The following is a 26,019-nucleotide window of genomic DNA, read 5'->3' as shown; positions in this document are numbered from 1 at the left end:
TACCCCAACTTTAGCTCAAAAAACATTTAGAAACCCTTCCAAAACACCCTAGAAATTCATAAAAAAAAATTAGAAAAATTCAGAAGGAGATACTTCATTTTTGAGATCCGAAACGAATCCGGTGACAGAACGAAGCGAGGAGTACTGTACGAAGAACTATTCTACCAAATCTGAGGGAACAAGATTGTTGTCTTCATAAAGGTAAAGATTTAATTTTTTTTTTTTTTTAAATTTAATGTGCTGCCAAGGGGCAGCAACGTTTTTTTTTAAATGCTGATTTATGTGTTTGGGAGTTGAAGAGAAAAGAGGAAAGTGAGTGCATGCTGTGAGCATGTGGCTAAGGAGAGAACAAAAAGAAAAGCGTTTTTTTTTTTAAAGATCCTACCCAAGCAAACGTCCTTGTTGCATTTTTTTTTATAAAAATTTGCATTTTTTTATGAAAATTTGTTATTCAAGATACTTTAACTGGGACCACATGTTGAAAGACCAAATTTTTGTTTTGTGAGTTTTTTACTTAACAACGTGGGACCCACATCTTAGTAAAAAAATAAAGAGTTAATACTTGTGTGCTACCAGCAACATGAGTTAATAAAAAAAATCGGTTGAAACTCAATTTATGAGCCATGCTATTATGACTCACTTAGTAAGATTTGAATCTTACTAGGTGTCATTGGGTCCACTTGGAACATCAAATTAAAAATCTGATGCCACAACCTTTTAGATTTTGTGAAAAAAACTCAAATTTTAAAAATAAAATTGATCTTAATCGTCGATACTGAAAGTGGGTGGCTATAATTTTCTAATTTGAAAATTGAAATCCAACGTGAAAATTGATCATTTTTAAGATTCTTAGAATTTTATCCTTTATAATTGTATACTTCATCATAGAATTTCGATTCTAAATTTAGGATTTTGATGGAATTTCTTTGCCACCCATTTTCAAAACCTTGGATCTAAGTATTTTTTTTTTTTTTTTTAATTTATTTTCAGATCCACATTTTTTTCATCAAATCTAAAAGGTCGTAGCATTGGATTGTCGATCACGGTGGCCTAATGACTCATTGTAAAATTTGAAATCTTAATGTGTTAGTCAGAAAACCTAAGCTTGTTAAGTAATAAAGTCAAAAGTGCAAAAAAAAAAAAAAAAAAAAAAAAAAAAACCTCCATCTCCAAAATTACCATTCTATCATCAATTCAATCTCGACTTGTTTAGGGTTGCCCAAAACGATCCTTGATTGGACCATAAAAAAAAATCCTTTTGTTTTTTTTTTTTTTCATGCATGTTTCAATATTAGATCTGATTGATTATTCCTTGTGCTATACCGATTGATCACCTATCTGACATGCCATGATCTTAATTGATATATACATGATATGTGCACGCTTTGATTTCAAATTGAATATTTCTGTATTTTTTATCAATATTTATTTGATATCCATATGTTGATGGTTTGATGATCTGATCTGGCTCGTGGGCCCATGTGTTTTAAAAAGGCCTCGGGCACACCCCACCCTATTTTTCACACACCACCCTATTTTTCACACACCACTAGCACGTTTATATTATTGCATTGCACGTTGCATGTCCCTTATAGCCAACGTGGTACTATTGCGTGGCCCAATCTCCTCGGAGATGCGACGTCATTCATGAAAACCACAACTCCAGTCACGTACCTTAGGGTATATAAAACTGGGGCATAAGTACTGTCTGATCAGATGACTCTGAAAGGTATATCGATGCACCCAGGCTGGAGCAACCTGAGCCTTTGACCTATTATTAGCCACACGGTCACATGTCCCGTTTGCCAACGTAGTACTATTACGTGGTCGGTCCCCTTGTGGGATGCCAAACCATTTATGAAAGCTATAACTCTTGACTCGTACCCATAGGTATATCAAAGATAATATAAGTACATCAGTTGTACTTCCTGGTCAAAATCAATGCCTAAGCAAGATCCTACTCTGATGTACTACGGTACTAGGAGGATAGACTACGTCTATTCTAGAAAAGAGGTGATTTAAGAGTGCATTTGCTCAAGCATCACTCGCTACCTCTGATCTGGGGATTAAACTGGCTGCTTTTGGCTTCAGAGAAGTAAGTTGAAGTTTTAGATTATCACCTATACGGTATATCAAACTAAGTCACCACGTACCGTCTGATTGAGTACGCTCGAGAGGTATATAGGTGTACTTGGGCAAGGGTGGCCAGATAAATTGCATTGCACGTAGTAAACTTAGAGTCTAGGAGCCTTCCTATAGGTCACGACCCGAACTGACTATGGGTGTTCCCGGGTTGCTCTATTTAATCCAACCCAAAGGTAAGTAAGTGGACCGGTCCACGCTACTTCAATCCAACCCGTAATACCGGTCCAACCCAGTAAACTTAATTGATGAGACATACCGATCAATATCAAATTAAACTAGTTAGCCTAATTGGTAAATGGATCTTATAGATCAACACATGGACCGATTGGATTAATAATTGATGAAGTGATTCAAATAGAATATTTAGATCCATTGGGTCAAACTGGCCCAAATTCAAATGGGTACATGGTCTAAATCACCATCGGCCAATTTAATTCAATGGACTGAATATTTCATATTTAACAATATCAGGATCAGTAAAAAAATTATATTAAGGGATGTACTAGTACAATCTGAATCTTACTTTTAGAAAATCGTATAACCCTTAATTGTGATTCAAAATTTTCTAAGATTCATGATCAATCGGTAAATCATCTTCATATAATATTTCGTGATCGAAATATTTCATCGGTTAGAATTTTTGAATCTAGGAGTTTAACTTAACCAATGCTATCAAGATGGACCTATCTTTTTAATTGTTAAAAGCCTACTCCACCTTTGATGGGGTTTCAGGATTATCATTGCGCCCAAACTCAAGCGTCCACCTCCTAGTTGGAGTCGTAAGTCCAGTCGGTTAGAGCGAACTTCAATACCAAGTCAACAGACGGATATGGCTTCAGAGTCTGAGCTTACAGAAATTCGTAAGATTTTGACAGCCTTTACTAATGATATCAACAGTATAAGGGGGAAAGTGGAAGTCTTAGACCAGATTTCAGAATCAACGGGCAATCCCCTTGACGATCCTAAAGGAAAAAGGGTAGAAGAAAATACAGCGAGACGTGCCCATGAAGTCTTCGAACTCGATGGAGACGAAGAGTATGTTGATCCAGTGTTAGTCAACAGAATGTCTCAACTGGAGTCAGCTATGAAGAGTATAAAGGGTATCGATGAAATTGTAGCGGGCATTGAAACCCTAAACCGTATCCCTAGAATTCATCTACCAGAGAAGTTTGTGATGCTTGAAATGGACAAGGTCAGTGGGGTAGGTTGTGCAAAAACGCATCTTAAAGTGTATGTTACTAATATGCGCACTATGGGGCTCAGCGATGAACAAATGACATTGCTATTTCAGCGAACTCTATCCGGGTAAGCTCTGCGATGGTTGATGTCTCAAGACCCAACTATAGTAGGTACATGGAAAATATGTCAAAGGCTTTCTAGCATCAGTACAAATACAGTACCGAAATTGAAACTTCAATAAGGGACTTGAAGTCAACTAAATAGAAAAATGGGGAAATATTTACTGACTTCATCGGTCGTTGGAGGGCCAAGGCTGCACAAATATGGGATAGACCTTCAGAGAAAAAACAAGTGGCTATTATCTAAAAAAATCTCTTGCAAGGGTATGCCCGACATCTAGTCTCCCAATACATTCCTACATTCGAGTCTCTATTGCAAGCTGGTAGCCAATTGGAAGATGCTTTCGCTTCCGGAATCCTTTCCAATCCTTCTGACAACAAGTTCAAAAAGCCTTTCACCAATTCCAAGTCTAGCGCTGATCACGCCTATGTAGCCAATACGTCTACTACACCCGTCCAATCTACTATCTTGCCTAGTAACCAAATTAACCCTAATCAACCTCGACCACGCAAGAAATTCACCAATCTTGAGATGCCTTTGAGCATTATCTTTCAAAAACTATTAAGTAAAGGGCTCATTGCACCTCTCCAACCTCGACCTTTACCAAATCCACTCCCCATTTCTCATAATCCCAACCTATTTTCACCAAAATCTCGATCATCTTACTGATCGTTGCGTCGCTCTTCATCACACAGTTCAAAACCTCATTGACGCCAAAAAAATTACTGTCCCTACCCCTGAGCAGCCAAATGTTACTACCAACCCTCTACCCACTTATCAACACCCTCAGACTTTCAACATGGTATCCAACACTCAACTCTCGTTTGACCCAATCCTTTTCATCCGTTTAGTCAATCATAAGCCTCCCAGCCTTCCTCTTACTAGAGTGACGGTCCCTAATGCGTTTTTAGCCACCAAATGCAGCCTTGGCCAAGAGAGAAGAAGTAAGTTTGAACAAAACAAAGATTCTGAAGAAGAAGATTCAGTCCTGCTACTTGGAAATGGTATCCCGAGTTCTCAGTCTGTAATCAAACCCGTTGTGGGTAATTGTCTTTAGTTATTTATGAGTCTTGAGTCCAGTTCTTTCTATCAATTCAGTAATCAAGTCTGTCTTTTTATTTCTTATTTTGTTCTAGTCAAGTTAGTTTGTCTAGTCTGCAATGGTGTCAGTCGCTCCATCTGAATTTAATTGAATAAAGGAAATTTCTGAATACCTCAAGCGCATTAATGATTTAACTAATAAATTGAATTCAAGGAGAAATTCCTCTAATAAGGAACTCCCTCCTGAATGAGAAGTTAAATGTCTTGCTCGACCTCTAATCAAGAAAGTAAAGAGTACTGACCTCAGAACAAAAAATAATTCCTAAGAAATTCATATTAGAATTAACTTATCCTTAGAGGAGCATAAAAAGATAATGAATTTATTCAGAAAATTCAAAAGACTTTCTTACATGGTCCTATGAGGATATGACGGTTAAATTTGGAGTGTTGTTCGACATGAAATATATACCCATCTTGTGAGAACACCACATGTACAAATCAGAAGAGACTCGCATAGTCAGAGGAGAGATTACAAAATGTATCGGTGCTGGACTTTTAGAAAGTTTACTATTTTTAGATAGATGGAATAGTTGAAGCAGCCAGTAAAAATTCAAGACAATCATCATGAAAATGTGTCAATCACACATCACACCGAGATTGGACAGAGAAGTTACTATTCGCACCATGGACATCATACTTCAATGCAGTCTTCCACTGGAGCTATTCCCTACTCTCTAGTATATGATGTAAAAGTAATCTTGCCAGTTAAAATGAAAATCCCGTATCTCAAGGTCTTGATGGAAAGTCAATTGTTAAAAGCAGACTAGGTCCGTCATGGGTACGAAGAACTAAACTTAATTGAAGAAAAATAACTTAGAGTTCTGTACCACGTGCAAACTTATCAAAGAAAAGTCAACGTTTGACAAGGAAGTCAAAATTTGTCACCTACAAGTCAGGGATTTAACCATCAGACCTCACAAAAAAAATTGAGCACCCCTCATCGATCAAAAGAGGAAGTCTAAACCTAAATAGAGAGATTTATTCATCAGTAAGGGAAACACTGCCTTGGAAAGCCATCAAACTTTAAAATTGAACCCCCATCCTCGACTATAGGAAGAAGTCTGAACCCAATTAGAGAAATTAATTCATTAAGGAAATACTGTCTGGAAAAGCCGTCAAACGTCAAGATCATGATGGAATCGAACTATCAGAACCAACCAACCTTGACCAGATCAAGCAGTATTACATTTAAGGAGGCCACCTTCGGTAGAATCAATTTCCTGTTACCCAGTTTAATATCTCATTTCTTAGCCCTTTGCAGTCTTTTTTAAAAAAAAAAAAAAAAACAAGTCGTTTTTTTTCTCAGCCCGATCACCTAACATAGGGGAGGGAAAATTCGAACTACGTCTTGGTCTGATCCCAAAATTTTGGGGTACGTAGGCAACTTGAGAAGTTACTTCAGGCCCGACCACATCAAAATAAAAAAATAGATCTCCCGACAAAGAAAAATTTAAAAAGAAAAAAATTCAAAAGGAAAAAAGAAAACAATTTAAAAGGAAATACCACACAAGGGGCATTTGGGTTTTTGAGCCTCAAAATTCCTTTCTTTTTATGCCCAGTCCTAAGCCTACCCATAAAGTCCTCCTAAGTACTGTGCGAAAAAGTTAAGGAAGGTAGTAAAGCATGATCAAACAGTAACTCCAGAAGTTCAGAAGAAAAGAAGAAGAAGAAGAAAAAAAGGTTTGCTAAGTTGAAAATCTGAAAAGGGCGGCTTAGGCAAAAATTAAGGCAAGCTCGCAAGGTTAAAAATTTGAAAGGACAACCTTGGCAACAATCAGAGCAAAGAAAAGAGAAAAAATTGTAAGCTCGCTAGATCGAAAACCTAAAAAGACGATCTAGGCAAAAGTTAGAGCATGCTCGCTAGATTGAAAACTTGAAAAGATAATCTAGACAAAACTTAGAGCAACTAAAAAATAAAAGAAAATCTCCGTTGAGTTGAGAAGCTGAAAAGACGGTCCGAGCTGAAACATCAGAAGTTCAAATGATCAAGTTTCAATATCCAATTTGAACCAAATATAGACTCAGTGGATACAAGTATCTTGTCTATGATTGATCTGAAGAGTTTCATATCCCTAAGCGAATCGACGGGGAGAAAGAACAAATTCTATGACGAATTTCAGAAAGAAATATTTTGTTCCAATTTCTTTGCGCCTGACTCAAAATCTTCAATATAAAAAGTTAAAATTAAAAGTTAAACCTTTATTGCGCTTGCGGTAATCAAGGATTTCAAGTTTTCATAACAAGGACACTTCTTTTTTCTAAAGAGTACAGTTTTCCCCCTTACACTAGGGGCATTCGTTTTCAAATTATGTTCAATTATCCCCAGTGCAATGTTCCCTATTAAACTAGGGGCAATTTAGTTTTGAAGCCTGATCAATTTCAACCCCAAAGGATAAGGTTAACTTTGAATTAAAGGTTACCCTTTTGATAGCAATTTTGAAAACTCCTAAGATTCAAAGAGATTTAAAATGTTTACTGGACCTTCATAAAATCCATTTTTTTATTTTAAAAAAAAATCAAATGCGGTGTAAATCCCCCATTTATTCTCAAAAAATTAGTTCATTACTCTTTCACCCTGGGCAGGTAGAGTAGGACTCCTAAAAAAATTAGTTCATTGCTCTTTCACTCCGAGTAGGTAGAGTAGAACTTTCCAAAAAAATTAGTTCATTACTCTTTCACCCTGGGCAGGTAGAGTAGGACTCCCAAAAATTAGTTCATTACTCTTTCACTCCGAGTAGGTAAAGTAGAACTTCCCAAAAAAATTAGTTCATTACTTTTTCACCTTGGGCAGGTAGAGTAGGACTCCCAAAAAAATTAGTTCATTACTCTTTCACTCCGAGTAGGTAGAGTATAACTTCCCAAAAAATTAGTTCACTACTCTTTCACCCTGGGCAGGTAGAGTAGGACTCCCAAAAAGCTTAGTTCATTACTCTTTCACTCCGAGTAGGTAGAGTAGAACTTTTCAAAAAAATTAGTTCATTACTCTTTCACCCTAGACAGGTAGAGTAGGACTTCCAAAAAATTAGTTCATTACTCTTTCACTCCGAGTAGGTAGAGTAGAACTTCCAAAAAAAATTAGTTCATTACTCTTTTACCCTGAACAGGTAGAGTAGAACTTCTCAAAAAAAAATTAGTTCATTACTCTTTTACCCTGAACAGGTAGAGTAGAACTTCTCAAAAAAAAATTAGTTCATTACTCTTTCACTCCGAATAGGTAGAGTAGAACTTCCCAAAAAAATTAGTTCATTACTCTTTCACCGTGGGCAGGTAGAGTAGGACTCAAAAATTAGTTCATTACTCTTTCACTCCGAATAGGTAGAGTAGAACTTCCCAAAAAAATTAGTTCATTACTCTTTCACCCTGGGCAGGTAAAGTAGGACTCCCAAAAGGCTTAGTTCATTACTCTTTCACTTCGAGTAGGTAGAGTAGAACTTCCCAAAAAAATTAGTTCATTACTCTTTCACCCTAGGCAGGTAGAGTAAGACTCCCAAAAAATTAGTTTATTACCTTTCACTCCAAGTAGGTAGAGTAGAACTTCCCAAAAAAATTAGTTCATTACTCTTTCACCCAGGATAGGTAGAGTAAAACATTAAACTTTTTCTCAACTTTTTGCTCAGATTTTTCTCAAACCACAAATTTTTCTCAAGTTTTGTTTAAAGTCAAATTTTTTCTCAGGTTTTCCTAGATTTTGTGTTTTGCTCAGATTTTAATCAGTTTTACTCGGATTGAGATTGATCTCAGATTTCAAGTGCACATACATGCACATTTGTTTCATTAGTCAAGGAGAATTTTCTAAAATTCAAGGATCTGACACCGTCAATGAGAGTTCGCACTCAAAGACCTGACAACATTTTAGTTCGGGGAGAGTTTTACCCTCAAGGATCCGAACGTCCTGACGAATTGCTAAATTAGGCTAAAAAATGAACTGTTACTAGCTTTGGCATTCGGATATCACACTATCTACCAAAATAGATTTGCTATCTAGTTGCTTCAACCTTCTGCCAAATAGGGGTATCTGTAGACACCCCATTTTTGCACTTGCCTGATTAATCAACTCGTCAATCCGATTACAACGGTTCCCAATGATGGATGATTATTTCATTGCTTTATTTGTTACTAAATATGTTTCAGAAATTCGGATGAGGTATCTCAAACTAACGAAACTATAGAAATAACGTTACGCTAGAAAAATATAATCCCAAAAATATAGAAATCATCATCTTGCCGATAAAAAGAAGTTTTACGATAAAAATCACTAAAAATGACCAAATTACCAAAATACCCCTAAACTCAAAACGTCCCTAGAGCTTACATTACGCTTAGGAAAACTCTTTCAAATACATAAAACAACAAATCGAAATCAAATAAACCATTTCGCCAATTTTCACAAAATTTGATAAAATTACGAAAATGCCCCTCATAAAGTTCACGACCATTTCACACAAAATTTTTATAAATGATAAAAACCAACGTTCACATTGAATTCCTTATGAAAAATCGATTCCAAAACATCCTGGAACATTAAAAACTGACTTAAAACGCAAAACATCATCTCCGAGGGCAAAACGGTAAATTTATAATTTTAATAATTAAAAATTCCAAAATTAATAATTAAAACATTAATTAATTTAAAGTGAAATCTTAATTAAAATCTTAAAGTCAATCAAGTAAGACTAAAGTCAAGATCTTAAAGTCAATCAAGTAAGACTAAACTTTAATAGAATTCTAATTAACTAATAACTCTATTTAAAACAATTTTAATTAAATAATAACTCTACCTAAAACAATTATAATTAAAATATAACTCTCCCTAAAATAATTATAAAACATTAATTCTATCTAAGCAAACACTTAAAAAATCTATAAATAAGGGTCCTTACAACCTATTTTCGTATAAAAAAATAAACCCTAGAAAAAGTAGGTCAAAAAGCTTCCCTAACCTCCCATAAACCTTGATTTTGAAGTCCCAACTCCTTACCTAACATCCATACCCCAACTTTAGCTCAAAAAATACCTAGAAACCCTTCCAAAACACCCTAGAAATCCATAAAAAAATTTAAAAAATTTAGAAGGAGATACTTTGTTTTGAAGATCTGAAATGAATCCGGTGACAGATCGAAGTAATAAGTACTGTACGAAGAACTATTCTACTAGATCTGAGGGAACAAGACCATTGTCTTCATAAAGGTAAAGATTTAATTTTTTTTATTGATTAGGTCTTTTTAGTAATGTAGTTCTATTTAGAAATTAGTAGAGACCGGCGTTTGCCGGGCAGGGTTGGTGCCTAACACCTTCCAACCCCGTAATGTGATCTCTGAATTCAGTTATTTTTTAAGTAGATTAATTATTTTTATCCGTTTAGAGTCGATATTCAGTTCCTAGACCGCAATAACTAGGTGGCGACTTCCAAACCTCAAAGGTCAAAAGCGGATCCGCGCACCCCGCAGATCGAGGGCGCTTTCACTTAGTAAGATAATTCTTGATTTCGTGCAACAAACTAAGATCACTACTAGACAACAGAATATCATCCACATATATAATCAATATAATAAACTTACTCCCACTGATCTTCAGATATATACACTAGTTAATAATGTTTCCTTAAATTTGAAGGAGGTAATGGTATCATTTAACTTTATGTACTATTGCCTTGAAGTTTGTTTAAGTTCGTAAATGGATTTCTGAAGCCTGGATTTCTGAAGCCTGCAAGCTAGACTTTCTTTTCCCTTTTCTGTGAACCTTTCAGGTTATTCCATGTAGATTTCTTCATCTAAACTCTTATTTAAGAAAGTTATTTTCACATCCATTCTGGTGTAACTCCAAATCATAATGAACCACCAATGCCATAATGATTCTAAATGAGTCTTTCTTAAAAATTGGAGAGAAAGTCTTAATATAATCAATGCATTCATTTTGAGTAAAACCTTTGGCAACAAGTCTGATTTTCAATTGTTCAACATTGCCTTTTTATGTCGTGTTTGATCTTAAAAACTCACTTACAACCGACTCTTTTACATTTAGGAGGTAATTTGACAATATCTCAAATATTGTTCTGGTCCATAGATTTTAACTCTTCTTTCATGGCAGCCACCCACTTGATAGAATCACTACTTTTCATTGCTTATAAAAACATAATTGAATATTTATTTATCCCAATATCAAAAATAAATTTTTATAGATACACCACGTAATCATCTAAAATGACAAGTATTCTTTCTCTGAGAGATCTTCTCGGAATTACCTGTAGTGAATCTTCAATTATAATGGTTGAGTCTTGATGAAGTGGTAAACCAACTTGTTCTAATAATTGTCCATTATCCTCAAGTTGTTGGACATCTTGAGAATTAACAGTTTCATAAGATTAAGAGGTGGTAGAATATCAACTCTTATTTCTTCAAGAGCTATTTTACGTGGTTTGACATTCCTACAAATGTCACCATTTTCAAAAAATCTGGTATTTATGATTTCAACTATTCACTTACTATGGTTAGGACAATAAAACTTGTCTCCTTTAGATTTTTCTAGATAACCAATGAAATATCTAGATATAGTCTTGAGATGCAATTTCTTTTCCCGTGGGTTATAAATCCTTGCTTCCATTGAGTAGTCCTAAACATGTAAGTGTTTTAAACTTGGTTTCCTACCAATCTATAACTCAAATGGAGTTTTAGGAATTACTTTATTGAGAACTTTGTTTAAGATATACATTGCGATCTTTAATACTTTTCTCCACAAGAATTCTAGAACTGTTGAGTGACTCAAGATATTCCTAACCATGTCTATAAGTGTACAATTATGTATTTTAGCTACATCATTTTGTTGTGGAGTTCTAAGCATTGTGTACTATGCACAAGTACCTAATCTTTCTAAGAGTTTAGCAAAAGGGCCAAAGTTCTGACCTGATTAATCAAATCTATCATATTTTTCACCTCCTCTATCTAACCTAATTATTTTAACCTTTCTGTTTAATTGCTTTTTTACCTTAGTTATAAATATCTAAAAGATATCCACAGACTGAGATTTTTCATGAATTAGATAGACATAGCCTGTAACACCCCGTATTTTTAACTCATATCTCGAGGAAAGTGAATGGTGAGATTTGGAGGAAAACATCGAATAAGAGACTTAGAGTAAAATACTCGAATATTGTTTTGATTAATTTCGAGGAAAACTAACTTCGCCATTAAATTCAAAATGATCGGAATATATACATTAGACTGTAAGTAAGTTCGAGTCGAGTTCGGATGAAAAAGTTATAAAATCCTCGAATTTCGCGTTAAATAGGACCCAAAATAAAAAAAATTCGTTAGAGGGAGAATCAAGAAAATTTGACCACACCATTAGAACCACAACGAAAATTTATTTGAAATGGTATATTTGTTTGTCGCTTTCCGAGTCCGAATAGTTAAGTTATGATCGAAACTAGAAATGAGGGAAAATTACAAGTATGCCCTTAGCTGTGTTATAAAAGAAAAATCTGATTTTCTTTTATTTCATTTTTCTCTCATTCTCTAAGAAATCCCAAACGACAGCCACTTTCAATCCAAGGGTTTCGACCCATTGCCATCAAGTTTGTGCGTAAACGAAGCCGAGTTGAACCTTGACGAAGAAGACAAAGTTGTCGGCCACGTCGAGAGCTACAACTTCACCATATTTACTTACCCATTCTTGTTCGTTTTCCCCATCCTCCATCAAAACTAGCCGGGTAGCTCGAGTAAACCTCAACATCTTCCATCCGAAGGCTTCATCGAGTTAGGAGCTAGGTCTATACTTTATTATAGAGGAGAAGGAGAACGTCATTGTTGGATACCTTGCAAATCCTCGCTCGTTTTGCATCCAAGTCAGCCCAACCTCAACTCTCGAGCCATCCAACCTTGAGTTGTAGCGCTAGCTTGTATCCTTAGCGTCCACAACCAGGTAAGGGACTTCCAATTCTTATTGATAGCTTTAGATTTTCGAAATGTGCATTTAGGTTTTGAAACAAAACTTGTTGTTTGTACTTAAATTGTAGAAACTTGGTATTTGATTAAAATTTCATGGTAGAAGTAGATGTTTTGATGATGTTTTATCAAGTTTTAAATGTTGAATTCGTGGGTGGATTGGGGGATTTGAAGAACGAAACAAAGATCCAAAGAAGGGATCGAAAAACCCAAAAATCGCGAGTGAGATTCAGGCTGTCGGTGGGAAGGGTCAGTGCCGGCGGCACCTGCCGAAGGCATTCTGTCGGTTCCACCTACAGAATGAAGCTTCTGCCACCGAATTTTTTTTTCTGTCGGCAGGAACCATCGGTTCCACTATTTCTCACACCTTATACACTATTTCTCACCATTCATTTCATTAAAAACATTTAAGTAAATGTCCTCTTTAATTTTTACTTTCCTCTTTAATTTTTACTTTTCATTTACTTTAAGTTCTTTAATGAAATTAAGGTTTTACCCCCCATTTCGGAACAATGGGAATGGTTTCGAGATCCGAATCTCAAAGGATCAAAATCCAAATTTTGGTTTCAAGAACAAAACGTATTTTTCGATGTTTTCGGCAAATTTTCAAAATGTAATAACTTTCATATAACTTTGAATTAGATTACAAAAACTATATGGTGTCAAATCTCGTGATCGAGACTTTCATTTCGAAAAATCCGTTTTCAATTTTGAGAACTTTAAAAATTGAGTTTCCGACACTTTGACAAATTTTCACCAGCTTTCCTTGTTTTAACAGCTTTGGTCACGTGTATCGTCGGGACCTTGTTTTTTAATAAACTTTGATGATTTTCAATGGAAAAATCAAAAGAATGACTTTGAAAGATTGAAAATGGATGGTTGATTTGAAATGATGAAAAGTGAGAATGTCAAGAGAATGGGAAAAGGGAATGACCGGTAAAATGTCAGGATCACACCTGAGGGGTGATGTCTGCATTTTACATTGTATGTTGTGTGTAGGTTGGTGAAAGGATATCCAGGTTATTAATGAAAGGGTTACATGTTTATTTCCGATTATGTTAGCGCGTGCGCTGAGTACTGTTGTTTATTTTAGGCCGGGTGGCCACGGTTGCATGGTAGGAACTGGATATCCATTCTCAACCCTGTTCTGTTAATTTCTCTTTTGTTTTAAATGGAAAACTATATATATACGTAGCTATTTTGTCAGTTGTTAAAGGGTCTGTGAATGCCTGAAGGGATAGTGCATCACATCATCCGGAGGGGTGCACTATCCTGGGATGTACGGTAGGGACCACCAAGCTCATACGTGGTATAGAACGCGTATAAGAGTGGAGTCACAACTGGAATCTGGGTCCATTCTTTTCTTATCTTTACCAGTGAACGTGTATTGTAAAGGTGGTCGTATACGAGTGGAGTGTCATTTGGGAATCACATGCACGCCTGATAGGCATAGACGAAGATGATTAGTTAGTAATCACTAACAATCTAGTAGTAGTCGAACGTTCTGACACATCGAAAAGAGACCCATTGCTTACTGTCACGTCAAACGGCCAGCCTGAGCCGGATAAATGGTCCCGCAAGCATGGTAGACACGACCAGCCACAAAATCAGGAACTACAATGTTATTGAGGAATATCATGTCCCGATTGGGAGCGATCTAGTCGTGAATCCCAACTCTTTAATTCCAATACTCCACCATTTGTATTATGTATATGTTGTTATATTTCGAATTACAAACTGAGAAGCATGTCTATTATTTCAATGTTGTCAACATTATTTGTAAAAAATGAAAAATGTATAATGAGTATGAATGATTGATGTTATGTGAAATTTTTAAAACTGTTTAGTTCCTCGTCCCTGGCTATATGTACCAGTTGATCGTATTTTATCTTGTAAAACCTTACATGTATTAAAATGTTCAGTATGCTTTATTCGATCATGCTTAAGAAGGGTTATTAGTAGGAATTGGCTGTGGACTTGCTGGGTAACCATTGTTACTCACCCTTTCCTTCCTATTTTTTTTAGTTTCAACATTTGCAGCTACCGAGGCAGGCGTAGAGTCAGTAATTGAGGAGTATCTGGTCGATCAGATCGACGATCAAAGTTTATTGCCTGGTGAGCACTAGGGCCACATCCCTTAGTGTTGTCAGTTTCACCCAGAATATATGTAGTTTTTGGATAGAGAGTTTAGGCCTATGTTAGAGTGAGAGTGTTTTGGTAAGCTTGTATATTGATAAATCTTCCGCACTCTGATCTACTTACATGTTAGATGTAATTAGTCTTCCGCTGTTATTTTTCCTGTATCTACATTTTTATATACAGGTTTTGTTATAAATTGGTTTATCAGGTTTGAGTTCCGTGAAACGCTAACATAAATAGAGGAGACCATGCCGAAATTTCGAGGTGCCACATAGTACCTTGAGATTTGTGTTAGCATTTGATGGGACGTCACATAGTCATACCTAGAGAAGTTATTTATGAAAGTGATGAAATATCTTTCTTCACTCAAACATGTAGTAAGAAAGGGTTCACAAATATTAATGTGTATGATGTCAAGAAGTTCTTCACTTCTTCTGGCTAATTTTTATTATATCTAGTTTGATTTCCTTTAATGCAATCCATGTATATTTAGAAATCTATGAAGCCTAAATTTTCTAAAACTTTGTCCTTCATTAATCTTTCTATCCTATCTCTGGAGATTTGTCCTAGACAATTATGCTACAAGATTGAAGAATTTTCATTAATCAAATCACCATTCAAATCATTATTCGAATGCAGGAAAACTAATGTTAGGCATAACCATAATTTAACTTTACTTTATATAAACCATCAATGAAAATCCTAGATCCAACTATAACTGAATGGAAAAATAACTTTAATTGTCCAAATTCAAAAGAAATTGAATAACCTAAACTATCTAATTCAGATAAATAAACTAAATTCCTAGATATGGTAGGAACATAAAAAGTGTTTTCTAGATCCATCTGATGACCAGTCTCCAATAATAAGCGATAGGTCTATATAACTAGTAATTGCACTTCAAGATGGTTCCCGATGAAAATAGATCTTTCACTTTGCATTGGTTTCCTACTTGAAAGGAATCCCTACATCGAATTCGTAATATGAGTTGTGTTTCAGAATCAATCTACCAGGTATTAGAGGGTACTTCAACTAAATTTGATTCATAACATACAAAAAAAGAAACATACTTTTGTTTTAGAACTAACTTCTGTGTTTAACGTTGTCCTTCTTTATGTGTCCCGTCTTCCCATTGAAATAACACTTGACACTATTGTTATTCTTCCATTTAGTTTGATTTGCATTCTCGGGCGTTTTACCTTTTCTTGATGAATTCTTCTTCCATTTTCTTGATATTTCTCATTTTTTTCACGTTCTTTAAGTCACCACAAAAGCAGATTGTTTCCCTCCCTATCTCAATCTCGTTTTTTCTTGAATGCACATATTAGTTAATTCGTTCACACTCCCCTTGTCTTTATTATTATTGTAGTAGATCTTGAAAGATCTGAATTGAGTTGGAAGAGAGTTAAGGATGAACTGAATCAGAAAGGAATCATCCACGCTCATTCTTAATACTCTTAACTTTGCAGCCTTATTCATCATGTTGAGGATGTGGTCTTGTATTCTTCGTGTCCCCTCGTACTTCATAATTGTCAACTGAGCCATCAGTGTGCCCGCAATTGACTTATCAACAAATTTAAACTTTTTTTCTACATTCTTCAGGTACTCCTACGTATTGTCAATTGGAGATAGGGAGGTCTTGATATTGTTAGCGATAATTATCCTATCATGAACATCAAACTAAGCCTATTCAATCTTTCCCAAGTGAGAATCAAATTTTCTTGTTCTACCATACTATTCTCAGTTAATTTTACAAGTTTTGCAGAAATGAGTACTAGGTCAAAATCCTGAACTCCTAGAGTGAATTGGATGTGCTCATATGATTTCGAAAAATTCAATCCAACAAGAATTAGGATGGTGGATACATAAGAATGGAACGAACTGAAAAACTGAAATTTTATAAGGACAATACTCTAATTAGTGATTTGAGTTGTATTAAATTAATGATGAACTCATTAATATCACCTAAATTTATCATTTAGGTTAAACTAGGTATATTCATTGTTCACATATTTAAAAGTAAAGACTAATTTTATTTACCCTATAAGACTAACCTAATCTATGTAATTTATTTAACCAGTTTTGTTACCTACGGGTATCCAATCCTAATTTTATTACATTATATAGATTATGTTACCTTACCCAGAGTTCAATTAGTTAAATGAAATTCTCTTTTAGGCTAATCTCATTTAACTAATTGAGTCTGCAACTATAAAGATTATTATTTCTTAATATCACCCCGATGGCCAAATTTAATACAATTAAATATTTCATAAATTTTACTAATTAAAAATACTAAATTAATAAAATTTACGTTTCTCTAAATTGTTTAATAATATTTACATAAAGTTTTGATAAAAAAAAAAAATCAATATCAAAATAATGCAATAGTAAAATTTAGAATCACATGCTTACAATAAATCTGAAATTCAATAATCCAACATTTAGAAATATATAGACACGTGAAAACCAAAATTCATGATCTAAAATTGAATTAAATATTCACGTGGCATCGAAAATTATCAAAACCATAATTGGCAATACATATCAAAACCCAAACTGAATTGGTAACTCACGTATATGTAAGCAAAACATAATTTCAAAAATCGAAATTGAAACATACATGTGAATACTAAAAATTCTGAAATGAATATTCATGATGAACCAAAATCTAAATTTGAATGTATAAATTAGAAATATGAATTTAATATATATACACGTGGACAAAGTGAAATTCTGAAATTGAATGATCACTCTAAATCGAAATATGAAATGCATACATCTATAAATCGAAAATCTGAACTTTAATATATACACGTGAACAAAGTGAAATTCTGAAATTGAATGATCATTCTAAATCAAAATTTGAAATACGTACATGTATAAATCTGAAATCTGAAATTTAATATATACACACGAACAAACTGAAATTCTGAAATTGAATAATCACATGTATAAATCAGACATTTAGAATTTAATATGCAAATCGAAAATTTTGAATTTGATCATATGTGATATAATTTGAAATCTGAAATTTCAATATACATGAACAAATCGGAAAAATTGAAACTAAATGTATATTTTATAATCAGAAAAATCAAAATTATATATATATATATATCTTTAGAAAATCTAATTACCGATTGAATATATATGATCTGCAATATATGAAAATCAAAATCCCCAAAATTACCGATCTTTTATTCAAAACAGAAATACCTTAATACCAATCGTTTATACAAAAAATTGGACATTCCAAAATCGATTTGAATATACATGAAAACAAAATTTTCATATATCAATTGAACCTTTATAAAATCAGAAATCCAAAATACAAAAAATTGAAATCACACACATATAAGAAAATTCAACAATATAGTCATACAATGAGATCAAGAAATTGGCACAAGAATTTTATGAAAATCTTTTATTCATGAATAGTAGCCAAGATAAGGAGATTTAAAAATCATGCTTTGATACCATATGTTGTAAATTTTAAATATTCAAATATTCAACATGACTTTCATTGTCCCAATAGAAACTAATCAACGCATATCTCAAACATACATATTCATGTTAAATCAAAATAGGGTATGGTTACTTGTCTTGTGCCATCGCAATTTAATCTTTGACTCAATGTGTTTGAAAGTGTGTACTTCAATCCAAATTCCTCATCGTCTTCCAAACTCCAATCGAATTAAATCCTTTTAATTGCTAGACTCACCTTCCCCCGTCTCTCTATGTGGATCGGTTGGGTTAGTGATTGATGGATATCACTTATCTTATTTTGTTGTTTCTCCACAAATCTTTATGTGTTCAACGTACTCAATATGAGTTAGCCGATCTCCTTTTACAGACGAAGGTTTAGGGCCTAGAATCATTCTCTTAGTAGGTTTCCTATCCATCAAGATCTCTTACTAAATCTTAAATAATATAAAATTCTAATTATATTATGATTCTATTAATATTAATATTCATAAATATCATAGAATCCTTGTGCGTTTTGAAAACTAAACCGTAGAGGTCAATGGGCCACACATTACATGGGTCTAACAAAGAATACTATTCATGTTACCAAATTAAGTTAGGGTACTTACCTTGTGCCGTAACCAAATTGTTGATTCAATAATACGTTGGAGGTGTGCCTTTGCAATCCACATGTTTGTTGAAGTGCCTGAACCCCAATCGTTAAATTCCTTTAGTTCTAGACTCACCTTCTCCCTTCTCTCTATATGGATCGGCTAAGGTTCTAGTGATTGATGGATATCACTATTTCAAAACTCTATCTATTATATGCATTTTTCACTCTCTCTTATTATGAGGTTGCTGATCCTCTTTTATAGATGGAGATAGAAGGTCTAAGGTTCCCCTTTTAGTAAGATTCCTATCCATCAAGGTTTCCTATTAAACTTAAAAGAGCACTTTCTAATTCCAATGATAGTAGAAATCCCTTTCAATATTGACATTTATCATTATAGAATCTTTGTGCAATTAAAATACTATGACCGTGAGGTCAATGGGCCACACGTTATATGGAATTCGAACAATTCTTGCCTTCTCTCTCCTGTATTGACTGACACATCCAGTCCGAAATGCACATGGGCTTTGGATAGCTTCAGTTATTTGTGAGTTGGGTCCTCTGCTAATAATGTACTAGTTGCATTGCAGATCAACCTTAAGGGTCTTGATGGAATACAAGGATCTTTTTGTGTTGGTACCGGAAGCTTCTTCAACCGGGAAAGCTTTATATGGTTATGATCCACGTCAGAAATAGAACAATACAAAACAGGCTGTTGGTGCACTAGAACAAAAAGTTCAAGTGATGGCCATGGTTTTTATTTCACTACTGTTCATGATGAAGACAACTCACACGAGCTTGTTGTGGAGCCTATCAATCTTCTTTGCTTGGAAAAGTTCTTTGGACAATCACCAATTCTTGTTGCATCAAATCTTGTTAATGATGATAGATACTCACATTCCACAACTCCTGATGAGATCCTAAGAGAAGCAATACACGTAATCAGTTCCTATGGTAGGTTCCATTAGCTCAACAATTTAAATGTGAAAATATATGTGTTGATACATATCTTATGGTGTAATGGATATTAGTCTTTTTCGGTTTTCAAAACCTGTATCTAGCGCTGCCAAATTTATCATTTATAACCTTCGAACTTTTATGATTTTATTTTAATGATTTTTATAAAACTATATCAACATTAATGGCTTGTGAGAATTGAGATTCTGAAAAGAAATTATTTCTTTTAGTTTCTTTCAAGAATCTCAAAAAAGGAGCAGCATGAAATTTCGGAAGATTTTGATTGAGTAGCAATATTACCTTGACATGTGGCACAATTGCTAAGTTTGAAGGTATCCAAAGGTCTCTAGAATGGCAAACAACACTGAAAATTTCAATACAGCTGAAATGTCTACACAAACATCCACTTGTGGTACAATAGATCTTCTAGGTGATCCTATAATAACTTGTAGCACATGAAGAAAACTTGGAGTAAGATAACCCAAGTTACTAGAGTACAAGAACCATGCTATTAATGTTAATTGATTTGAGGAAAAAAATTAAGAAGTGATTCTACATTGTCCTTAATTGTACACAGTTGTGCTGACTGAAATAGTTAGATCAATGGGCCCCATGAAAGAGAAGACAATAACCAAAAATTTGTTTAATCGGGTGATCATAAACATCTCCCTTGTGCACTTTCCTCTGAGATTCTTCTTTCGCTTTAATTTTTTTCCATCTAAAAAATTACTAAGCCATTTAGGATCGTTTGATATGGCTGAATTTTGGTGTGACGTGTCATTTAGATATGGTCTGCATGTTGGGGAACTACAATTTACAAATATGTTCCCCATGAAAGGAAAAATCACCATCAAAATGTAATGTGGCACATGTTTAATAAATATGTTCCCCTAAATGACTATGATATAGCACTGCAATGGCACCTGCCTAGCTGTGTCGTGCCGCTCCATGAAGTGTCGTGTGCCCGCATGCTGGCATGGTAAGAGCTTGGAAATTTGAAGTTCCAAAGGTAATACCATTGAATAGATTGGGAATTGAGTTTTCGTATTTAAAATATGTTTTTTTCATATAAATCTTCCTAAGATTTTATTTTATAATGTCCAGCCGGAAACAAAACAGATGTATAAAAGTTTCCCGAGATCTTTTTCTTGCCAAAAAATTCCTTAAAAAAATGATTTCTGACTATGCTCTGTTGCTTTTAATTTACAGATCACCAATCAAACAATCATCTGGCTCATTCTTCTCTTATTACCAATTTTTGCTAACAGGGATCTTGAGATTAGGTGGGGCGGAGTCGATATTCAGGAGTGGTGGAGAAATCAACAGTTTTGGGTGATAGCTGGAGTGTCTTCTTATTTATTTGCTGTTTTTCATGGTTTGGTTAATGCTTTGCTAAGGTTAAGTAGTAGTTCGAGCTTAGCTGCCAAGAAATCTAGCAAGGAGGATGCTATGGAGCTTTACATGTTCAAATGGACATCGCTTTTGATCTTCCAACAACATTGATGATCATCAACTTGTGGGCAATGGTTGCTGGCATCTTTTCTGCTGTTACAAGTGGTTATGGGTCTGGGGCCCTATAGTTTTGTAAGCTATTGTTCGCTTTCTTGGTAATCCTCCATCTCCACCTGTTCTTGAAAGGATTGTTCGTTCGTAGACACCAAATTCCAACAGTGGTGGTGATTTGGTCTCTTCTTCTAGCTTGCTTGTTTTCTCTGTTGTTGGCCTGGATTAATCCTTTCACTACCAAGTTCCATGGACCAGATCTCAAGGACTGTGGCATCCAATTCTTCTTCCAATGGCACTCCTTAGGTGCAATTTCTCTCACTCCAATGAGAATATGATACTTGTGTTACAATCCATTGTACTGTACTATGACCCATGTACATTTAGAGTCCTTGGCATCTCATTTGCTTGTTAAGTGAGACGGATGTAAGAAGATAATGCTCAACTTCCATGATAATGAAAGATAATGTTTCTAATAAGTGATGGTAGTTTCGGATATTTGAGTTACAGTTCTTTTCCCCCCCAACCCATTGAAAATTCGGTTGATTATTTCTATTAAATAATCAATCATTAGTTCTTTGTTTACTCTCTTGAAAGTTCATGAAAAATTGTGGGCAAAACAAAGAGAAGAAAATCTTTCGAGTGCTAAGTTTATATGTCGTAAGTTGTGGTTTAAACTGACCAAGATGTTGGCATTCTACCTTTTTATAGTAATAAAAAATGTTGGTTTATTCACTGAAATGCGCCTCTTTTAGTCTTTTCTGGGGGACTCTGGATAGAACCAAATTAGCCTTAAAAAATTCTGGGAATAAAATGGAACGGAACACCCTCCCATACGTGATTGCATTTGCAATCAATTGTGGATGGGCACGATGCGAGCTAAACATTTGGAGAGGTGCTCATACAGTCATACTATATTTTCCAAAAAAGGTCCATCAATTTGTCCAAATCAAGATCAATAAGCAGTTAATGTTAAAGTCAACCTCTTCATCTTACCAGTGTTCTTTTTTTTGTTTTCTTCTCCAATGAACTGTCATAAGCTTGTAAGGATAAGGACTAAACAAAGGACTCAATTATGTTGTTCCCATGTTCACTCATTGATAACAAATCTGTTTTATAGTTAAATATATTGAATAGTTTAATGGGTGAATGAAGTAGTTTATGCTAGGGGACATACCATTCATGTGGAGGTAGAAGAGACTTCAAAATATTCTATTTTGAGAGTTAACCCATGTATGTGTATGAGTATGTGTATGTGTATGTGTGTGTGTGTATAAAAGTTGCCTATGACCCATCCATCATGTAGTTGAAGATGTTCATACTTTAATTTCAAATCACTCATTATTATCATTAATGATTTTCTTTCCTAATTTCAAAACCAAGAATCTATTCATCATAGGAGAGATTACAAGAACAATTGACATGGCAAGCCACATGCATGTTGGCCCATCTGTATCCCATCCATCTTACTGTGTGAAGTAACTCCTTGGAGTGTGATTGCTGTTGATGTATTTTACAAAACAAAACACCAAGAAAACCATATTTTGGAATGACCCTTCAAAGTTAAGATGCTTTTCTAGAATAGACTCACCTCCTTTTCAAATTCAGGCCCTCTCTTTCCTCATTTTCCCCTCAATGCATTAACTCCTATGTTCTAAGAAAACATCCATTTCAAGAATTCTTACAAGCATCAACATCAAGTGGTACCCGTCGCAGGGATTATCATACACGACACCGACACTAGATTGCGCCAAATGGATGGCACAGATTTTCTTACCATATCAACAAGCTCTCTCCCAATTAATTCACCAAGCAAATAACATCTCATTTCCCTTATATTGGAAGTCTTTTCTTGCTTTAGAAAGTATATCTTAAGATGATGCAAGAGTCTTTAAAGAAACTGTAAGACATGAGAATAGAAAGCTTATAGGCTCCCTTGCTTTCACAGCCTTCCAAATCAAGTAAAGGAGCAAGAATTGGCCTGGACGGAATAAACCGAAGGCAGACAGCTATAATTCATGTCTTCAAAGACCATTTAGCCCTGAGGAGGGGAAGAAGTGACTTAAAGACTGTCAAAAAGTGAAAACCATCTCTATCATCTCTAGGAGACATTGATAGACACCCATTTAAAATTTTGGTTTCCTTGAATTTTGTTTTTGAAAAGTGCTTATATCAGATTCATGAATTTTCAAGGGTTAAGATAAAATGATGAGTAGTAGTAATAAGAGAAATGAAGGAAGCCCAAATAAGATATTTTGATTGTTTAAAGAAAATTACAACTTTCATTGAATATTCACTTTGAAAAGTGCAGAGATAGATAGGGAGAGAGAGAGAGAGAGAACAAGAAAGAAAAATAAAAAAGAAACCAAAGTTAGAAATGAAGATTTTTTGGTTGTTTACCGATAGAATTACAGTCTATGAATCCAAAACAAATGAAGCAAAAAAAAAAAAAAGGCACTGGAACAAGCCTTATTCTGCAACACTATCTCATCCCCCAAGAACAAAGGGGTGAGATTGAGCTTCTTCCCTCACAAATATTCAAAGATCAAAAAGCAGAGAAATTTTTATATCAGACCTATTTACAGAAGAAAAACTATGGCACACAACTGTAATCAAAAGAAGCATTTATCCAAACCTTTTAAAGTTGAAAATTCTGTAAATTTTTTTCACCACTAATCAGAGGTTTGATGTGTACAAGCTAAATGTGTCCCAAAGCCGCTGCAAGTCTCTGGAAATCTTTAGCATATATATCTGAAGCCTGTAATTGTTGTTGCTGTTGGTTCTGATGCCAAGTTGAACTTGACCCATCAGTTGTGAATTGGGTTTCTGATTTAATCTCATGGTATATAGGTTGAGGGGTTTGGTTTTGAGAGGTGGTAGCAGCCATTATGAATGGGGTATGGAAATATTCAGACCATTTGATATCTTCGGATTCGCCTTCTGTTCGATGAATTCGGGTTTCTTTATTCGATGCATGACAATCGGCCAATCCCCATGAGAAGACACTATTCTCAAAGAAGGAACTATTTCTTTGTAACTCCATACTACCATTGCTTCCACTGCTACTGCTGCTACTGTTACCAGATGTCCCAGCTTCCCAGTAAGGGACATCACCGATGCTATAAGAACCTGTTGTTGGAAGATTTTCAGAGGGAAGACTAGTAGTTGGCTTGAAACCCATTGAAGTTGGGATGATCGAGCTCGATATGGGTGGTAGAACAGTGGAAATTGAATTAGAATTGAATTCAGAATTTATCTCAAAAGGTCTACAGTTCTGGTTGAACCAGAGTGCCGGGTTCGGGCTTACTGAGAGCCCGGCATTGGAACCATAATTCAACTGCTGAAGGGGGAAATATTCCATAGAATCCGTAGGCCTGCAGTTGGTGGTGGAGTTTTCATGGGAGGTTATGAACCTATCTAAGATATCCTTAGTGGGTGTGGATGTTATCAAGTTGTTGCTTGTATTGCTGATCTTGGAGCCCGAAGAACCTTCGACTGAGAATTGCTCTGTAGGCAATACAGGTGGCTTGGGCTTCGAATTCTCTGCCTTAAGGAGGTTTAGTTCATTGTAAACCCCCAAAGCGTTCTGACTGTTGGTACTGTTGCTGTTGTTGGTTGTGGTGGTGGTGGTGGTGGTGGTGGTGGTGGGTAACTTCTCTTCTCCATTCTCAAACTCGGAGAGCGGTTTATGGGTGTTTGGGTCAATGCCTCTCTGCCTTAGTTTCTTCTTAATGCAAGAGTTCCAGAGATTCTTGATTTCGTTATCAGTTCTTCCGGGCAATTGCGCTGCGATCTGGGACCACCTGATGAAATTGCACATAAAAACTTTTTTAAGAATTTAACAGAATTTTTGAGTACCCATAAAGAGAAGAAAGAGAGAATATCAATTAGGAGAGATGGATTAAGGGTCTTTGAATTATAAGATTATTACCTGTTGCCTAGAACTGCATGGAGTTCAATTATGAGGTTCTCTTCCTGTTGAGAGAATGTGCCTCTCTTCAAATCAGGCCTCAAGTAGTTTATCCACCTCAACCTACAGCTCTTCCCACACCTTTGTAGACCTGAAAATTTACCATTTAAAGAAAGAGAACTATGAGAGTTTTGTTCTTCTGCATTACATCAACACTGCTTGAAGAACCAAACAAAAAGAAACTATTTTAAACAAAAAAGGAAAAAAGAGAGGTTACCTGCTTGTTTAGGCACAGAGCTCCAACAGCCATGACCATACTTAGTTATATGCCTCAAAAGCTTTTCATCTTCTTCTGGAGACCAGAGACCTTTCCTCAGTTTCTGCTTGTAACAGCAAGAATGCCTTCCCATTTGGAGTCAAATGTTGGAGAAAATTGTACTGAGAAACAGGTTAATTTTTTGCAAGAGCAGAGGCTTTGAGTGAGGTGGTGGTGTGAAAAATGTGGGGAGAGAGAGAGAGAGAGGTGATGAGGAGGAAGCTGAGAAAATGAAGTATCAACTTAGAAAGAGAAGTGAATTAATAGAAGAGAAAAGTCACAATCAATAGGGTGTTGGAGTTTAGAAGTTTTTATTATTATTTTTTTTTTCATTTTAGCTCCTTCGAAATGTGAGAAGAGATAGATGGGTTAAAAATTTGAGTTGCAGATGTCTCATCAAGGTCTGAGAATTTATGTATTTTGCAGGAATGGTGGGTCTATATATATTGAGAGAATAAAAAGGATGAGATTTGAGAAGCACCCATACTTGAAAGTTGAAACCCAATCCAGTAAAAGTAATAGTAGTAACAAAAGTGAAAGAGAAACAAATTCTACCACCACCAAAATAGGCATTTGAGGAGAATTTACAGTGGGGGGTCCTAAAGCTTTTGTATTGGGTTTCAAGCAAACC

General features: G+C 35.1%; 1 protein-coding gene across 1 annotated transcript; it reads right to left on the bottom strand.

Annotated features, from left to right (window-relative positions):
• Nucleotides 1-23,516: 23,516 nt before the first annotated feature.
• On the bottom strand, nucleotides 23,517-25,801 carry LOC147396270 (transcription factor MYB61-like). Its single transcript, XM_086450902.1, has 3 exons — nucleotides 25,350-25,801; nucleotides 25,094-25,223; nucleotides 23,517-24,965 (listed from the first exon to the last, which is right to left on the bottom strand). Exons 1-3 carry the CDS (start codon nucleotides 25,480-25,482, stop codon nucleotides 23,861-23,863), a joined length of 1,368 nt encoding a protein of 455 aa, XP_086307028.1. The 5' UTR covers nucleotides 25,483-25,801; the 3' UTR covers nucleotides 23,517-23,860.
• Between the last annotated feature and the right edge of the window lie 218 nt (nucleotides 25,802-26,019).

Source organism: Akebia trifoliata, chromosome 8 (assembly GCF_017979445.1).
Source record: "Akebia trifoliata isolate Shusen 1 chromosome 8, ASM1797944v1, whole genome shotgun sequence".
Taxonomy (NCBI): Eukaryota; Viridiplantae; Streptophyta; class Magnoliopsida; order Ranunculales; family Lardizabalaceae; genus Akebia; species Akebia trifoliata.
The sequence above is the reverse complement of the archived record's forward strand: the minus strand, read 5'-3'. Positions and strand labels throughout refer to the sequence as shown.